The 17,321-nt window shown below is 34.2% G+C and overlaps 3 protein-coding genes across 3 annotated transcripts; 2 read left to right on the top strand and 1 right to left on the bottom strand.

The window, feature by feature from the left end:
* Positions 1 to 2,077: 2,077 nt before the first annotated feature.
* On the bottom strand, positions 2,078 to 5,825 carry LOC124538450 (cyclin-dependent kinase 20). Its single transcript, XM_047115521.1, has 6 exons — positions 5,573 to 5,825; positions 5,015 to 5,203; positions 4,575 to 4,696; positions 4,381 to 4,495; positions 3,305 to 3,532; positions 2,078 to 2,179 (listed from the first exon to the last, which is right to left on the bottom strand). The coding sequence occupies exons 1-6, from the start codon at positions 5,768 to 5,770 to the stop codon at positions 2,093 to 2,095; spliced, it is 939 nt and encodes a 312-aa protein (XP_046971477.1). The 5' UTR covers positions 5,771 to 5,825; the 3' UTR covers positions 2,078 to 2,092.
* Positions 5,826 to 6,560: 735 nt separating this feature from the next.
* LOC124538318 (UDP-glycosyltransferase UGT5-like) lies at positions 6,561 to 8,473 on the top strand. Its single transcript, XM_047115347.1, has 4 exons — positions 6,561 to 7,444; positions 7,522 to 7,744; positions 7,818 to 8,037; positions 8,110 to 8,473. Exons 1-4 carry the CDS (start codon positions 6,617 to 6,619, stop codon positions 8,408 to 8,410), a joined length of 1,572 nt encoding a protein of 523 aa, XP_046971303.1. The 5' UTR covers positions 6,561 to 6,616; the 3' UTR covers positions 8,411 to 8,473.
* Positions 8,474 to 9,679: 1,206 nt separating this feature from the next.
* On the top strand, positions 9,680 to 12,009 carry LOC124538573 (JNK1/MAPK8-associated membrane protein). Its single transcript, XM_047115671.1, has 4 exons — positions 9,680 to 10,073; positions 10,224 to 10,433; positions 10,932 to 11,101; positions 11,442 to 12,009. The coding sequence occupies exons 1-4, from the start codon at positions 9,841 to 9,843 to the stop codon at positions 11,720 to 11,722; spliced, it is 894 nt and encodes a 297-aa protein (XP_046971627.1). The 5' UTR covers positions 9,680 to 9,840; the 3' UTR covers positions 11,723 to 12,009.
* The last annotated feature ends 5,312 nt before the right edge of the window (positions 12,010 to 17,321 follow it).

The following is a 17,321-nucleotide window of genomic DNA, read 5'->3' as shown; positions in this document are numbered from 1 at the left end:
GTATTTTTAAGGTATACATACATTGTGTATTATTTATTTAATGTAAGCGGCAAAACATTGACCGTTGTTACTTAAACTTGTAGCAAGATGTTATATATATTTGTAATTATATATAATTGTGTACAGTCTATTCCAATGGCAAGAAAATGAAAATAAAAATAATGAAAAGTATTCATCAAAGCTTACATATTCGCTTTCTTCTATATTTCATCGGTTTATTTTTACTTAGAATGTAACACTATTGTACTTCACAACTTGCATTCACATTAATGTTTCTTATAAATATTCGGTAACAATTTGCTCAACTTTTGAAAAACCATTTCTTCATGTATCCATATTGAATACCAGCAGAGGAGCCAAATAAACAACTGATTTGACAGCAGCTCGATAAATTTATGATATTCACTATATGTGAAAAATGGCGTTTTGAATGTCTGACGTGTTATCGGAATTTTGGAAGTTAAATTAAATTGGAAATATGTTGTTAAGTTTAATAGTGTTGTATTATAAATAAAGGCAAATCAAGAACTGTAAGAAGTCACAATATAGTTGAGGTATTAGTAAATCGCATGAAATATGTATGTATATCTAAGGTTTGTTTAATTTTTTCCTTTCCTATTTCCATTGGAATTGACTGTAGACTTTAGTATTAGATCTCGACCAATCACTTCAAATCAAGGACAAACTTGTTCGCTTGTCTTAACTCCTCCTGCCATTGGAATAGAGTTGTAGTTGAATTACTGTTACTTGTAGTGCAGTCTTAATAGTAACTAGTAACTACTATAGTACGACACAAATTAGATGTAGCATCGGAAAATGTAATGGAATGAAAATAAAACCGATTACTGCTGATTTACACAACCAATAGATATAGGTCCCTATCGCGCCATTCGACGCTATTCGTCGCTATAGATTCTCGCGTCAGAGAAAGCAAGTGCATGTAAATGGACGTGTCAAATTGACGAATATATTAGGTTATATGATTTACGTTTATGCAAAGATCATATTCGTATGAGAAATAAATATTGGTAATTTGGGATAGCGTACTCAATTCGCATGTGATCGGTTCTACAAATTTTGTCGATGCGACATCTAAGTTGTGTCGTATACATAAGTATACGACACAACTTAGATGTCGCATATATGTATAAGTCAACGTTTTGAGTAGAATTTAGATAAATTCCATTTCATTTTTTAGTTAAAGAAAGTGATCATTTCATTTTTAATCTGTAAAATCTTAGAATATATTTCGATATTGCTTCTAGATTCCTGAATATATATTTTTGTATGTTATTTTAGTAAAATCCGAGTATAAAAAAGGGTTATGAATCTGAGTAAATATTTTAACAGTGGTATTCCTTTAATTTATGTTTGGTTTTAGGTATGATCTCTTATATTTAATACATTATTTGCATTTTAAGGTATCAAGATATATTTATTGATTTTAGAAGCAATTTAAAGTGCAAATATTATAACACTGCCTCTCTGATTTTAGGCTTTTTTAATCAATCACACGAATTTAGTATTTAATTTAGTATCAATAAATTAAATTGTTTAGATTGGGTCAGAAAATTGTATATTTTGTAAATGAAACTTTAATTAGAAAATTAAAAACTTTTTAAAAGTAAAACATTTGTAAATTTGTTCAATGATCTTTTATAAAATGACGATGTTTCTCATCTAAATAAACTCTGACATGATTCTGATTAGATAACTTGGAAATATGTTGTCGCAATAAAAAACCAAGAAAACTCAGTTGTTTGAGTGAAATGCAGAGTAAGTCAAAAAATTATGAAACCAATGAGCGGCATAGTTACAATATTTGCACTAAAATAAATCCTTTAGGTTAATATAGTATATATTCTTTCTCACATTATGTCCTTAAACGTTTCTTAATACGTATATTTTTTCATTTAATTGTCACTAGGGAACTCATAACAAAAATAAATTTTAAAGTTGGATTCTATTGTACATGTATATAGACTTGAAGTACAACTGTTGTGTAATTCATTATGTATGTAAGTAGATAAAAGGATAAGTGATTTCAAGGGAATAAAAAAATCAAATCGAACTGTGTTTTTTTTATACGATTTTATTTCGGTTTTATCACACTCGGCTTTAACATGTCTTGCAATGACGCTGGTAATGGCCAATTTTGGAACCAGGGATGTCTCAATGCCTGAAAATATATAAATTATTAATTTTCTTAAATATTGTCCTCTGAATAACTTTCATCTTGGAAATTAGAAGTATCATATTGTAACAAGCATTAATACCTACGCGTATAACACTACAACAACAACAACAGCCTGTAAATTCCCACTGCTGGGCTAAAGGCCTCCTCTCCTTTTAAGGAGAAGGTTTGGAAAATATTTCACCACGCTGTTCCAATGATGGTTGGTGGAATACACATGTGGCAGAATTTCTATTAAATTTATCACATACAGGTTTCCTCACGATATTTTCCTTCACCGCTGAGCACAAGATGAATTATAGAGACAAATTAAGCTCATGAATCAGTGGTGCTTACCTGGGTTTGAACCCGCAATCATCGGTTAAGATGCACGCGTTCTAACCCCTGAGCCATCTCTGCTCTTATATATCGTGATAACAATATGCACAATATTTTACTGTATCTGTTTTGCGTTATTTATGTTCATAATTATGCCATCGTGTGTTTAGCGGTGAAGAAAAATTTCGTGAGGATGTTTAAGATGAAATTTTTAGTCTCGTATGTAAACAAATTCGCGTAAGAGCAGTGTGGTAAGCAATGTAAGTGGTAGGGCAGTTGAATAAAACTCATCAGACAGATCATTCTACTGCCAAATAGCAGTACTCAGTACACAGTGTTGAGTTTCGGTTTAAAGTGGGCCTTTTTTTTGTTTTACGAGGAGGAAAGGCGTTTACGCCTCCAGCCCGGCTGGGGGACCGGGACGGGTATGTGGGACTCAACCGGGGTCTTAAGGGCCCGTGCCAGGGCTGAAGGCCCTGTCCTACCCACTAAAACCATCCTCGGGTTTCCACCATGCCACCAAGTAGTGAGGCAACGGGATCGATTTAAAATGGGCTTGTGAAACTACAAACACAAGGGACATAACATCTTAGTTCCCCAAGGTTGTTGGCGCATTTGCGATGTAATGGTTATTACTGCGCCGTTTTCTATGGGCGTTGGTGATCATTTATCACATGGTGACCTATTTGTTCGTCCGCCCTTTATGATATAGATATATAAAAAAAAGTTACGAAAATAATAAAGGAGTTCTATTATATGGGTATTACCGTCTTTTTCTTTGAGGATACAAACCTCTTTGGCTGAAATCCTCTTTTGAGCGTCATATAGTATGAATGATTTTATAAGATGTACAGCATCAGCGTCTACTCCCGGTAAGAGGTCATTCCATGACATCGGTAATGATTCCGGGAATGTTATTTTGTGGTAATCTGGGAGCTCCGAGTGATTCGGCCACGTTTCCTCGGTCGGTGTGCCCAAGCGCTGCAATACTATTGCTAATTGTTCAATATCGGATTCACCCTGAAATAATTATAATAGAGGTAATATTATATGAGATCTACACCATTATCCTAGCATAAAATATTGAATTCAAAAGGGTTTGTTTATTTTTCATTCATTATATCCAAATTTCCATGTGCGTCAGGTGTACAGACACAGTTACACACACATCTTCACACTTAGCGTGAATAGGCTATTTGACAATGCAAAAAATAAATTGTGAATTATTGTAATCAGTGTATATTATGAGTTTAAATTTTTTTATTTACTAACGAAACTCGAAAATAATACTATTTTTTATTCAAAAATCAATAAATAAAAATGCATTTTTTCAAACGTTTGTCACGTGACACAAAACGCTCCTTGGCCGGGCTTATGATGAAGTGACTTTCTTGTAAACATTGCTTTTCTACTATATGTACCAAAGATTAAAATACAGCAAAGTGACGTCACCGACCCCATTGCAGCGCCATATTGTCCAAGTGGCGTTTTCGCGCGTCATTTAAATATGAAATTTTTAATATGATATTTTTCGGCAAATATGTACTAGAAATAAAAAATCAATTTAAATAAAACTAATTATAACGGATGAATCGCGTATATTAATTCGTGGTCACGGGTAGTGTCTACCCGTGACCACGAACACTGCAAAGTGCTCGAAACGTCGGGATGTTTAAAAATAATTAATATACGCGATTCATCCGTTATAATTAGTTTTATTTAAATGTGTAATAATCGCGAAAATTTAAGACAACATTATAAAAAATCAACTTTTACTGGGTTCCTTAATCTCTACTAAATAATATAAAATGGATTTGAAAAACCAGTCAAATAGCCTATTATTATGAGAATATGTCGAAAGTGCTTACTGCAAAAAGTGGTTGTTTTGTTATTATTTCAGCGATGATGCACCCCACCGACCATAAATCGACCTTTTCGCTATAATATCTTGCGCCGTATAGTAATTCTGGAGCGCGGTACCACCTGAAATATTTATTATATTATTTGTTTTGAATATTGAGTTTTGAAATTGGAATGGCATCAAGGATTTTTTTTTTCATACCGTGTCGCAACTTGGTGTGAATAAGGGCGACCGCCATCGGGCCAGTACAAACGGGCGAGTCCTAAGTCTGCAATTTTTAGTATTCCTTCATGATTGATTAGAAGATTAGCCGGTTTTAAGTCCTTAAAATATTAAATACGATTTATAATAGAATTAGAATTTAGGTAATAAATTACACACCGAAAACAATATATGCATAAGGTGAAATCCCGTTCTTTTTCGATATTTTTAATCTTCAAAAATACGTACATGGGTTTTGATTGTCGCGATTGTTGTGGAAGATTATGTTTTCCCATTTTAAATTCTTAATGTTGTAATTTAGACAAATTGTTCATTTTTTTTTCAAGCGCTTTATAACTTGTTATTTTGTGTTGGTTAATGGTAATGTGGCACAAGGAATGAAATAATCAGCGGATGAAAAAATGTATATCGAACATTACCCTGTGCATAATATAATGTGCGTGCATATAACGCGTTCCTTTTAACAGCATTTGGGCGTAAGTTTTCACTCGTGGCAAGGTCAACTCTGCCTGGTTGTGATGCAGCATCTCCCACAGTCCATAGCACATATATTCCAAAACTAATACGAGGCTCATACCTCGAGGGAACATGTCATACATCTTTATTATCTGTATAAACAATTTAAAATTTCATATGTAAAATAAAATTTTTCAACATTACTTTTGGATGTGTGAAATTCGCATTTTCGATCTTGATACCTCAGACTATTCACAGACTGTACTATAATATAGAGATAATAATAGATAGCTGACTCAGTGTTTGTCAATACATATAGGTATTAATATAATAAGAAAAATAAAAAAATGTATAAATTGGATTGTACATTATTATTACGTATATGCTTTAAGACTTTTGTGTCTATATTTACTGATAAGAGTTTACCTACACTTAGAATCGCTTGTAGCTTAGTAGTAAACTTAAACTTGTTAAAGAGGGTTTATAATTAAAATATGATTCTAGAAATAAAATGGACTAACATATTTGCATCGCAGAAGCTGCAGAGCTTTGATTTCTCGCAATACATTAACGGGTATTCCATCGTCTATGTTCTTTATGAGGATTTTCTTTAGAGCGACAACTCGGCCCGAGGGTAGGTGACGCGCTTTGAACACGAGACCATGAGCGCCTTCACCTATTCGCCCGATAACTGAGTAATTTGTTACGTCACTATTCATCTTTAATAATTATAAAGCATTGTTTTTGTAAATATTATACAAAATATTTGCCTGATGTATTAATGACACTTCGCAGCGATGTGTTAGAAATCGGTTGCTATGGTAACAAAAAACTATCGAAAATAAAAACGTTCAAGTTTAAATTATTGACAAGTCTCTTGTACCTAGTGCCATACAACCATAGTATATTTTGGTGCTTATATGCCTATGCACAATGTTTCTTCCTAGAAAAATAGAATATTATTCAGCAACATCTGAAAAGTATTGCATATGAACTTATAGACCATGCAGACATGGTCCATAAGTTTATATTCAATATACATAAGTATATTATTTTAACTACATAGCCCTTTTAAAAAATTACACATAGTAAAGAATTTATGTCCTGATATATCCTGAAGCTACATATAATAAAATATAGCTTCAGGGTGTATCATAATAATAATGCAAAGATTCTATGATAGTGTTAATCATATGAGTAAATAAGTTAAGTACCAATTAAGTCAAAAACTGCGATTGTAGAATCGATCTTTTAACAATAATTATCAAAGTTATAATATAAAATAAAATGGAATATGTTGCATGATACTTTTAATTTCCACTATTGAAAATATTTTTTTCTGACCTTGTCATAAGCTTTAGACTGGTTACACGCCTTGTTCTTATCAGTTGAGGTATAAGGTCTATATTGCAATGAACGCAAAGCCCATGCCTAGCACGTTACATATTTTTCGTTAAATATTTGTACAGTTGCTTTATTTTAGGTACTGAACAATTAATTTCACAAATAGTTTCTTTTAATAAGTGACTTCAGTAGGGGACGGATATATTCAGTGTGCAATAAAAATGGCGTTGCATAAAATATCAATTGTATTTCTTCTATTATATTGTTGGCAAACTGTAGAAAGTGCATCTATTCTCGCGCTGTTCTCTTCTCTATCTTTTTCTGACCACATTGTCTTCAGAGGATACATATCTCTTTTAGCTCAGAAAGGTCACTCGATTGTAGTAATGACACCTTACCCAGGCCACTTCGGTTATCCAGAGGCGGAAAAGATTGTCGAGTTAAATGTCGGAGAAGAATCTGCACTCTTTTGGGAAGACTACCATAAGCTAATGATAGACACTGACGATTATTATTCAAGAATGAGAGAAATTAATGACCATTCCATTAAATTAGCAGTTGCGCAATTAAAATCCAAAGCTATGACGGCATTGTTAGTAAATCCGAATGTTAAGTTCGACCTGGTTATTACGGAGGCCGATGTGCCAGTCTTGTATGCAGTAGCAGATAAGTATCAAGTTCCTCATATTGCTATAACAACTTCGAGTGGTAAGATACACCAGTACGAATCCAAAGGATCACCCATTCATCCGATATTATACCCCGATGTGAACACTCTTAACTACAGAAATTTAAGTCGGTGGCAGAAACTTGTGGAAATAAATCGGTATCATCAAACCCGAAATGAATATTACAATAATTATCTTCCACGTAGCGAAATTGCGGCTCGTAAGATATTCGGCCTTACAAAAAGTCTACAGGAAATCGAATATGATATAGATTTGTTATTTGTAGCTGCTAATCCTATATTAATCGGCAATAGACCAAGTCCGCCTGCAATAACATATGTGGACCGTATGCACATCAAACCTGGTTTTCAACTTCCAGAGGTATATTTTTGTTTTTTTTTTTTACTTTTTTCTAGATTTTTTGTATTTAGATATTTATTTACCAGTCTTTTTTCTAGGAACTTAAAAGAATATTAGACTCTGCCACAAAAGGAGCTGTTTACTTCAGTCTTGGAGCCATTCAGGAACCAGAGCATCTGTCAGTAAATGTGTTACAGACTTTAGCTGATGCTTTTAGGGAGTTACCATTTTTAGTATTGTGGAAGATTGCTAACACTACTATGGTTGATGTACCTAAGAACGTAATTGCCCACGCCTGGTTCCCTCAACAGGAAGTACTAGGTAACTATTTAGTAAAGTCTAAAATAAAGTTTTTTGGCGTGATATGTATGTCTAATGTTATATATTATTTTAGCTCATCCAAATGTCAAAGCTTTTATTACACATGGTGGCGCGAGATCATTAGAGGAAGCTCTATTCTATGAAGTTCCAATAATTGGTTTTCCAATTGTGAGATCCAGAAAAGTTTTTATCGGAGAGATAACTCGTTTTGGAGCTGGAGAGATCGTAGATCCATATTATTTAGAAAAGGAAAGCTTAAAGGAAGTTATTGTATCAGTCGCTACAAATGAAAAGTAAGTTTTTCACCTAATAAGCTCGAGATGTTCTATTTGACTTGGTCTGATAACCGCTTTTACTTAATACAGGTACAAGGAATCAATATCGAAATTGAAGAATATGGTGGTTGATCCAATTATATCAGGCCCTGAAAATGCAGTGTGGTATACAGAATATGTTTTGCGCCATGGAGGCGCTAAGCACCTAAGATCTCCAGCTGTAGGACTGAGTATTTTCAAATATTACATGCTGGATATGTTTAGCATTTTAATATTTACATCTCTAACGTTGCTCATAGCTTCATTTTATATCTTACGCTACATTTTGAAACGCTTACGTAAGCGCTTCTTTCAAAGATTTGATGAATCCGGTAAATTCAAAGCTTTGTAATAATTGAAAATAATAATATTTATAAAATTTATTTAAATAAATATATCAATAAAATTAAAATGAAATTTAATTTTCTGTGCTATATAACATTTCATTAAGTAGCCAGATAAACTTTGCATCATATAAAATAGGTAAATTATGAAAATAATACTTTGCAAATATTTATAGATATAAATTTCTGAGAGTATTGAAACATTCAATGGTCAGTAGATCTTTGTTGCTCTCTTCATTAACTGACAGACACTCATACATCGCTATTAAAGGACAATGTTCCCGACATTAGCATTTAGAATGGAAGATGGTGTTCCCCAGGGTTATTTTGGGACTATTTTTATAAATGACATCATCAGCTGCATAAAATATTTAAAATGGTTAATTTTATGAGTGACCTTAGGGAAAAAATATTTTTAATGAGGGTAACGGGTGGTCTTTGTAGAAACATATTGATACAGTTACTGATTGGTGTAAATAAAGCTGTATGGAATTAAAATCTTTTAAGTGTTTCATGTCATTTATTAGTTTTATGTGTAAGTACTTTGTGATCGAAGGCAATTATATCGTGAATAAGTGCCTATATTAGAAACAGAAATCCGAAGCAGTTACATCTTAAGCACAAAAAGCACCCAGGTGAAAGCAATGTTTAAGCGATCTGTTATAAAATAATGAAAATATTTTCCCAGGGGTCTTTTTTGCACCCTATGGAATGGCTATGAAAACTAAAATTGGGCATGCTCTCAGAAACGTGAAAACTGCTTAATATTTAAAATTACATAGACATGGAGAGGAAATCTAAGCTTCCAATAAAATATTATATACTAGCTGTGCCCGCGACAACGTGTGCCTTTGAATTAAACATCATCATCATTTCAGTCGTGATACGTCCACTGCTGGACATAGGCCTCCCCCAAAGATCGCCACAACGACCGGTCTTGTGCAGCCCGTATCCAGCGGCTTTCCGCGACCTTCACCAGGTCGTCGGACCATCTCGTGGAGGGCCCATGCTGCGTCTTCCGGTCCGTAGTCGCCACTCGAGAACTCTTCGGCTCCATCGGCCGTCAGTTCTTCGAGCAATGTGCCTCACCCACTGCAAATGGGCAACTGGCAATTTTTTTTAATTGAATTAAACAATAATAATATTATTCAGTTCGCAAATTCTGCTATAACTTATTAATTCTGTATTATACTATAATTATGTAGAATCCGTATCATTTAGTTTGAATGTGATGTACAAAACCACAGAGCATTCATCAAGAAAGATATAAAAACTCTTTGACGGTTAAGCTACGTTTTGACGTTTAACTTCAAATTTTCAATACAAATGTCTGAAAACAGTGAAAACACTAGAAAATACTTTTGTTTAGTGATTACAAAACATGAAATAAAACAAATTAGATATAATTAATTAATTTTAAAATACATACTTTACGAAAATGTCAATAGTTAAAACTTGTCCTGGCTTATATTGTGGTAGAACAGAACTGGAGGATGGCTCTTGGAGCGAATGTGGTGCCTGCCCCAGAGGCTTCCGTACTAACGCTACTAGTTATTGTGTAGAGTGTTCAGATGAACCTACTCTTTACGATTGGCAATACCTTGGTTTTATGGTTCTTTTACCTTTGGTTTTACACTGGTTTTTCATTGACATGGTTGCTGCTGGAAATCGGTAAGAAAATCAGAAATATTATTCGTTTTTAAAGTAAATTAATGGAATACAAAATGTCTCTTATGAAATTGGCATCTAATAAATAATAACATAATAAAAATGTGTTTGTATTAAATATCTCTGTATGTATAAGTGAATATAAAATTTCAGCAAATCTACAATAATTGCACAACATGTTTGTGCTTTCATTGAAGTGGCATCAGGGACACTTGCCGCATTATTAGCCTTGCCACCAACAGGCTCTGTAGATTTACATGTCTGTTCACCAAAAGCTCTATCAGATTGGTACACATTACTTCATAACCCACAACCTGATTACAAGGAAACTCTGCACTGTACACAGGAAGCTGTATACCCATTGTAAGTGTCAAATGTATTTCATCATTTTAAATGATTACAATGTTTCTGAGTTTTGTATAAATTTACTAGCAGATGTTAGTAGTAATATGTATCAATGAAGTGAAAAAAGAATACAATTACTAATTAAAGTATGTATATCAGTCTCAATTCTAAATACAATTAAGTAAAGTATTACAACTGAAGTAATTAAAAGTAAATGAAATTATTATTGTTTGATCTGAATTCTCTAAAAATTGTATGTTGTACCCATCCGAATTAAGTAACACTAATTCCCACATCTATGATGCAGATGAATCTATAATATATATAACACTTAGGTATTGAGTTTTTCTTGATAAATAAGTTTTTCCTTTTCATGTTGTTTAATCAACTGAGTAGGGGATATGAGAAAAATAGAGGTATATAAACTATATATAAACAAAATAATATGTATAGTTATTACTTTCTTATGTAGATTACTCAATAACACATAAAATAATAAAAGTTCTTTCTTTTCAGATACACAATAATATTACTAATATATGCATTTAGTCTGTTAATGACTGTTACATTACGACCATTTTTACTAGTCTGGCATAAAGCAATACCCGGCAAGAAGGCTATATATTGTGCCTTGTATTTTTACCCCATACTTGTACTAACTCATACTGTTGCTGCAGGACTAATATGTAAGTTAAATTAACAACATACTTATCTATCTGTAAATACATATCTATCAAAATGGACATCTATGTATATGTCTTGTAATGTAATGGTCTTATATTTTTCTTTGTGTGTCAATCTCACATAAACTGCTGATTATTTTAATATGATACAATGACAAATAATGCATACTGACACAGAATCATACAGAAATGCGGATGGTTTAAGGTTATTATTTTTTTAAGTTTGCAGTAATGAATTCTCCTCTTTAAAAAGAATAATGTTTGTTTTTGGATAATATTTATGTTCTTAAATTTAACAGATGCAAAGATAAAAAATTAATATATTTTTTTTATTAAATTTCAGATTGTGCTTTCCCATACATAATAATTATTATATCAATGATGACATCAGCCTCGCATTTTTCAATCAAAATGGATCAGTCCGCACCAGAACTATTAACATCCTCTGTCACGAATGGCAGGAATTTAATTATACTTCTAGGACATTGGCTAGTCCATGCATATGGTATCATATCTCTAACTGGTTTCAAGGAATTATGGTACTTGACCCTTGTACCGGCTCCAGCGCTTTTTTATATCCTTACCGCACAGTTTACTGACCCAATGAAGATTCACAATGACTGACTAGCTAGAGTCTCTCGGGAGAAGTTGGTTCTGATTTGACATAGTGATGATGCAAGACGGGATGTCATGGAGGATATAGAATTTGAAAACTTAGAGAAGTACATTAATGGATATTAAACTCCATTATTCTGAAGATTACCCGTTTTGCGAGAGACATTTGATAATGCTGTGAAGTGTGTATTAATACTAAACTCAAAGTAACAGCCTGTAAATGTCCTGCTGCTGGGCTGAAGCCTTTACTTTGCTTCTTCAAATGGTGTCTGTATATACACATTTGGTTTTTATCATTTATTTATTTATTTTCTTTAACTGCATGTTTTTCTCAAAATGTTTTATTTAATGATGAGCTCAAAATCGTTTATTTTTTTAAATTAAAGAACAAGTAAATTATGTGCTGCTTATTTACGTTTGTTTTACAATCATTTGTTTTGATTTCAGTGTTCTCAACAACGATTGTAAATATTTATATATAGTTGTAATATTGACGGCATATTTAAAATATGTGATAAATGTGATTAGGTTTATAATATTTATGAAATATTAGAATATATGATGATTGTTTCTTTAAATATGTTTAAAGTGATAAATGTTTGTTCTTTTTTTAATTCTGATGTCCAAAAGAAAAGTCTGTGGATAGTATAGTCCTTTATGAAAATATACATAATATGTGTAATGGTTCAATTATTTTTTAATTTTATGTTTACGTTACGTATGTACCACCACCACTTAATAAAATAGAATATTTTTTGAATAACAGTTGTAAAAAGTTGTTTAAAAAGCTTGAATTTTTTTTTTAAATATTCAATGGCATTCACATCTCTCATTTATTGAGACGTATTTGTAATATAGAGACGTATTTGGCCAATTACGACGTTTTTAAACGGTTTTATATGAAAGTAACACGCAGGGAAATTGTTCGGTGTTTAGCTTTGAAAAATGTCAGAGATTTGTTCCAGGACACCTAAAACAGATAACATAAAATGACGACACAGACATCACAAGACAATAACGGTATCATACAAAAAAAAGGTAGAAATAAGTTTATTAGTAGGAAAGAGAAAAAAAAGTAATCTAACTACATACGTAAAGGGGAAAAAAACGTCTAAAATTTTAAATCATGAAATGAAATATATTTCATTAAATGAATTACAAAAAAAGAGTGCGAATAAGTGAGAAGAGACTGAAAATTGATAGGTCGGGATATATCTGGAGGAAGAACATCGTAAAAAGAAAATGTCAGTTTAGGATAATTGAAAAAAATATGATTTAACGTCCCATCGTCCAAACCACATTCACAAAGAGAGATAACGCGTACTCTGATTTTGGCAAGGACCGGTGTGCATGCATGACCCATACATAGGCGACATATGGTAGATGTGGCTTGTTTGCCACCTTTTCGAAATCGGAAGAACCATGGTTTTCGTGGTATCACAGGTTGTATATTCCCATAGTAACGCCCTTTACTAAGTCTTGAAGAGTCCCAAAAGTTTTGCCAATCGTTTCTTACGTGCAAGTTCGCTAGAGGAAACAAATCGGAATGATACATTTGACTATGATATTCTGATCCACTTCTTGTTGCATATTTAGCCCAAGAGTCGACCATCTCATTATCTGCAATACCAGAGTGTCTAGGAATCCAAGCAAGGACCACATCTTTACCTCTTTGCCTACAATTAAATAGTAACTCTTTAAATTTGAAAATAATAGTTAGCTTGATTTTCATTTTGAATTGATTACTACAAATTTTTTGTAAGCAACTTCTACAGTTTGTAAAAGTAATTGTTTTAGAGAAATTATGAGAGTCAGCAAATAGGAGTGCTTCATATAAGGCAATAGCTTCACCCGTGAACACAGAAGTCTGAGAGGGGCATTTAAAGAAAAGAGTCACGTTGAATCTTGGGATCCAAACCGCATCACCAACATTATAATCAGGATTATCGGATAATTTTGAAGCATCAGTGAACATCGGTATCCAGTCATGCCAATCAGACAGAAGTCTAATAAATGTTTGATTAGCCATAAGGTCATCTTTTTCTATTCTAAAATTTAAAATGATCTTAGGGGTGAACATTAACGAAGAATAATCAGTTTGGAATAAAGGGTTAATATTACTAGTATGAACAGGCACAGAAGGATTTTTAATCTTTAAAAAACTCTTAATGATTTTGGGAGTTTCCTAATGATTCCAATGGTGGAGATTTCATTGCACCAAGAATGATACGTAAACATTTAGCCTGTATGATGTCGAATTTCTTTAGGGCTGTTTTATTATAAGGTTCCAAAATGAACGGTCCATAATCAATACAATGTAAATAGTCTCGCAAATGCAATAAAAAGAAGTGAAATTTATCAATTTGCCGACGACACCTGCCTAGTAGCAGCCGGACGAAATATAACGGAAGCGCTACACCGTATCCAAACGGATTTTAATGTACTCGTCAGATGGTCACACGATTTCGGCTTAGTGCTTAACGCTAACAAAACCAAATTAATGTATATAAGCTCCAGTCAAAATAGAAGTCCTTTTAAACCGAAGCTTATTATTCACACCCATGATTGCTTACATCAAAATATTAATAGCGTGAACACGACGCTCTGTGATTGTAGTCCAATAGATATTGTAGATACACATACCTATCTGGGACTAGTAATAGACAACAGACTAAACTGGAACTCGCACATCGATCACGTGTGTGCCAAATTAAGAGCAATACTTGCAAAATTTCACTTAATAAAATCTAAAATACCGTATAAAACTCGCTTGTTACTTTATACATCTTTGGCTGAATCGATAATATCTTACGGTCTGTCAAGCTATGGAAGAACATATAAGACATACCTTGATCGAATATACTTCCTGCAGTTACGAATTTTAAAAGAACTATCTCCAACTAGCGTAAAAAGTAAATTTCATAACAATTGTCAAAAATTATTTGCATTTTGTAAGATATTACCAATTCATGAAAAAACTGAATTAACTCTATTAATAGAAAATTATTTTAATGATAATTTAAAACAGGTTAGAAAAGTGAATCCAGAAGATATGAAAACACGTAGTATTGCGAATTCAAAACTTGTATTACCTAATTATTCAAATTTATATGGGAAAAGATCATTGGGATATATTGTACCTAAGCTTATCAATCAATTACCGATAACTCTAAAAAATAAAATAACATTAAAAAATATAAAAACTATATTAAAACAACATTATCAAAAAGTCATAGCTACAAAATTGATCTAATTAATGCATTGTAAACTTATCTAATTATCTACATAAACTTCTGTAATAATTATAAATGTTATTATTTGTATATTTAGTAAATAAATATTTTTATATTTAGTTATAACAAATCTCTAAAAAAAAAAAAAACATTAAAAGATAAGACTCAAAAATATTAAACTAAAACAATTTTATATTAAAAATACAAATAATATAAAAATAATAACATTATTATACGAACACCCTATACGCACTCAACAAGAAAAAAAATATATATACACCTACCGACATGGAGTTATTTCAATAAAAATGTTTTGTAATATTACCTGCATGTCACTAATGTTATCATTATATTTTCTCTGTATAATTTAGTTTAGTTTTTGTACTTTTTTTAATCAATTTTTACTTTTGTAATGATTAGAGTCGATGACGCAGGGTGCACGGGAAAACTTCTCGAGTTTATGTTTGCACCCTTTAAACGAAAATATTATTGTATATATGTTAACAAATAAATAAATAAAAAAAAAAAAAAAAATACCAGGCCCGCCGCTAGCTGTTTTGTTGCCCGCGTGCAATACCTATTATGCCGCCCTTTTTTTCGCTGCAAAAACGCATACCACTATTCCTCCACATGAGATGGGGGGCGGGGTGTATACCTGCTAAAAAACCAACGTTAGCGACCCACTCTGTCTTTTTGGAGGATGTTACGAAATCTTTTGTGCATACTACCGTGACGTCCTAACGTTAGGCTCACCTCTGCGGAGTTCCACTTCCTAGGGAGTTCTCAGGGTACAGAAACCCTTAACTCCGGGACACTTATGGCGGGAGGAAGACATCCATAGCGAAGACCCCTTCTACTGGTCTTCTTCGGCGAAGCGGGTCAGCAGCACTGTTCCCACGGTCCCGTAAGATAAGAGCCTTGTTACGAGCATTAAGGGAGTCCAACTAAATAGGTGTATTTTCCGTCCAAGTACAGAATCAGCAAACAAATCCCATACCATTGCATCAAGGTGTGAGACGAGGGGACGCTATTTCCCCCAAATTGTTTACTAATTCAATGGAGGATATGTTCAAGACGCTGAACTGGAAAGGACATGGCATCAACATCAATGGCGAATACATCTCTCACTTAAGATTTGCAGACGCTTGCTGATTCTTCTATGCGTATCGGCCTACGGATGAACTTGGATAAAACCAAGGTCATGTTCAATGAACATGTTCTACCAGAACCGATTGCGATACACGGTACCGTCCTCGAAATTGTTCAAAAATATGTCTACCTTGGGCAGATTTTGCGATTACGTAGAAACAACCTTGAGGACGAGGTGGGTTGGGCAGCGTTTGGAAAATTACGTCGAATCTTTACATCGTCGATCCCACAGTGTCTTAAGACGAAAGTCTTCAACCAGTGCGTCCTACCAGTCATGACATACGGAGCCGAAACGTGGAAACTCACCGCAAGGCCGGTCCACCAGTTTAAAGTCGCTCAGCGTGCTATGGCAAGGGCTATGCTCGGCGTTTCTCTGCGGGATCGCATCAGAAGAAATGAGGCGACCCGCCAGAGAACCAAAGTCATCGACATAGCCCACCTGATTAATAAGCTGAAGTGGCAGTGGGCGGGCCATATTTGTCGCAGAACCGATAACCGTTGGGGAAAACGTGTTCTAGAGTGGAGAGGCAAACGTAGTGTACCTCGGGCACGGTGGAGTGACGACTTACGCAAGACGGCTGGTAGGAGCTGGATGCGAGTAGCCCAAGAACGATCTCAGTGGCGTGCAATTGGAGAGGACTGGACATATCCAGCAGTGACCGGAAATGGGCTGGATTGGATTAGATTTATTTATTTACCATAAATAAAAAATACAATGCCATGGAGCTCACGTAGGCAAGGTGTTTAGGAGGTCCTCCTACGTTGGCATTGATGAGCATTAAGCTGAGTTGGACAAAATGTTGCACGAAGCTCCATCCAGGATGAAGCTCTGATCTTTCATATGTGTCTGCGCCTTAATTGCCATCTCTTGGCGGTAGACGCTCCTCGAGGAGACCTCAGCAAGGACCGTGGATTAGGAGGCCCTCCGTTTTAGTTAGAGAAACCATCAAGACCAGCATCTCGATTCGATCCACCGCGAGCGACACTCCGACTTTAGGGCCGCCATCTGAAAGGTTCGCCCCGTCACCGTGACACAACACACCCATCCCGGGCGAGATCGGTGCCCGCAGGAGCCAGTCAAACCAACTTCAAACGCCGGACAAGTCGTCCATCGCCCCCTCCCAAAGGATCACCTGATCCTGGAGGTATGCCCCAACGGCCTTCTGAGATAGGAAGGCAACTCGTGATATCAAAATGGTCCTATGGTCTCGAAAGGATGACGGCGA

The sequence above is a fragment of the Vanessa cardui genome, chromosome 20 (assembly GCF_905220365.1).
Source record: "Vanessa cardui chromosome 20, ilVanCard2.1, whole genome shotgun sequence".
In the NCBI taxonomy this organism is placed as follows: Eukaryota; Metazoa; Arthropoda; class Insecta; order Lepidoptera; family Nymphalidae; genus Vanessa; species Vanessa cardui.
This window is presented reverse-complemented; position numbering and strand designations above follow the sequence as displayed.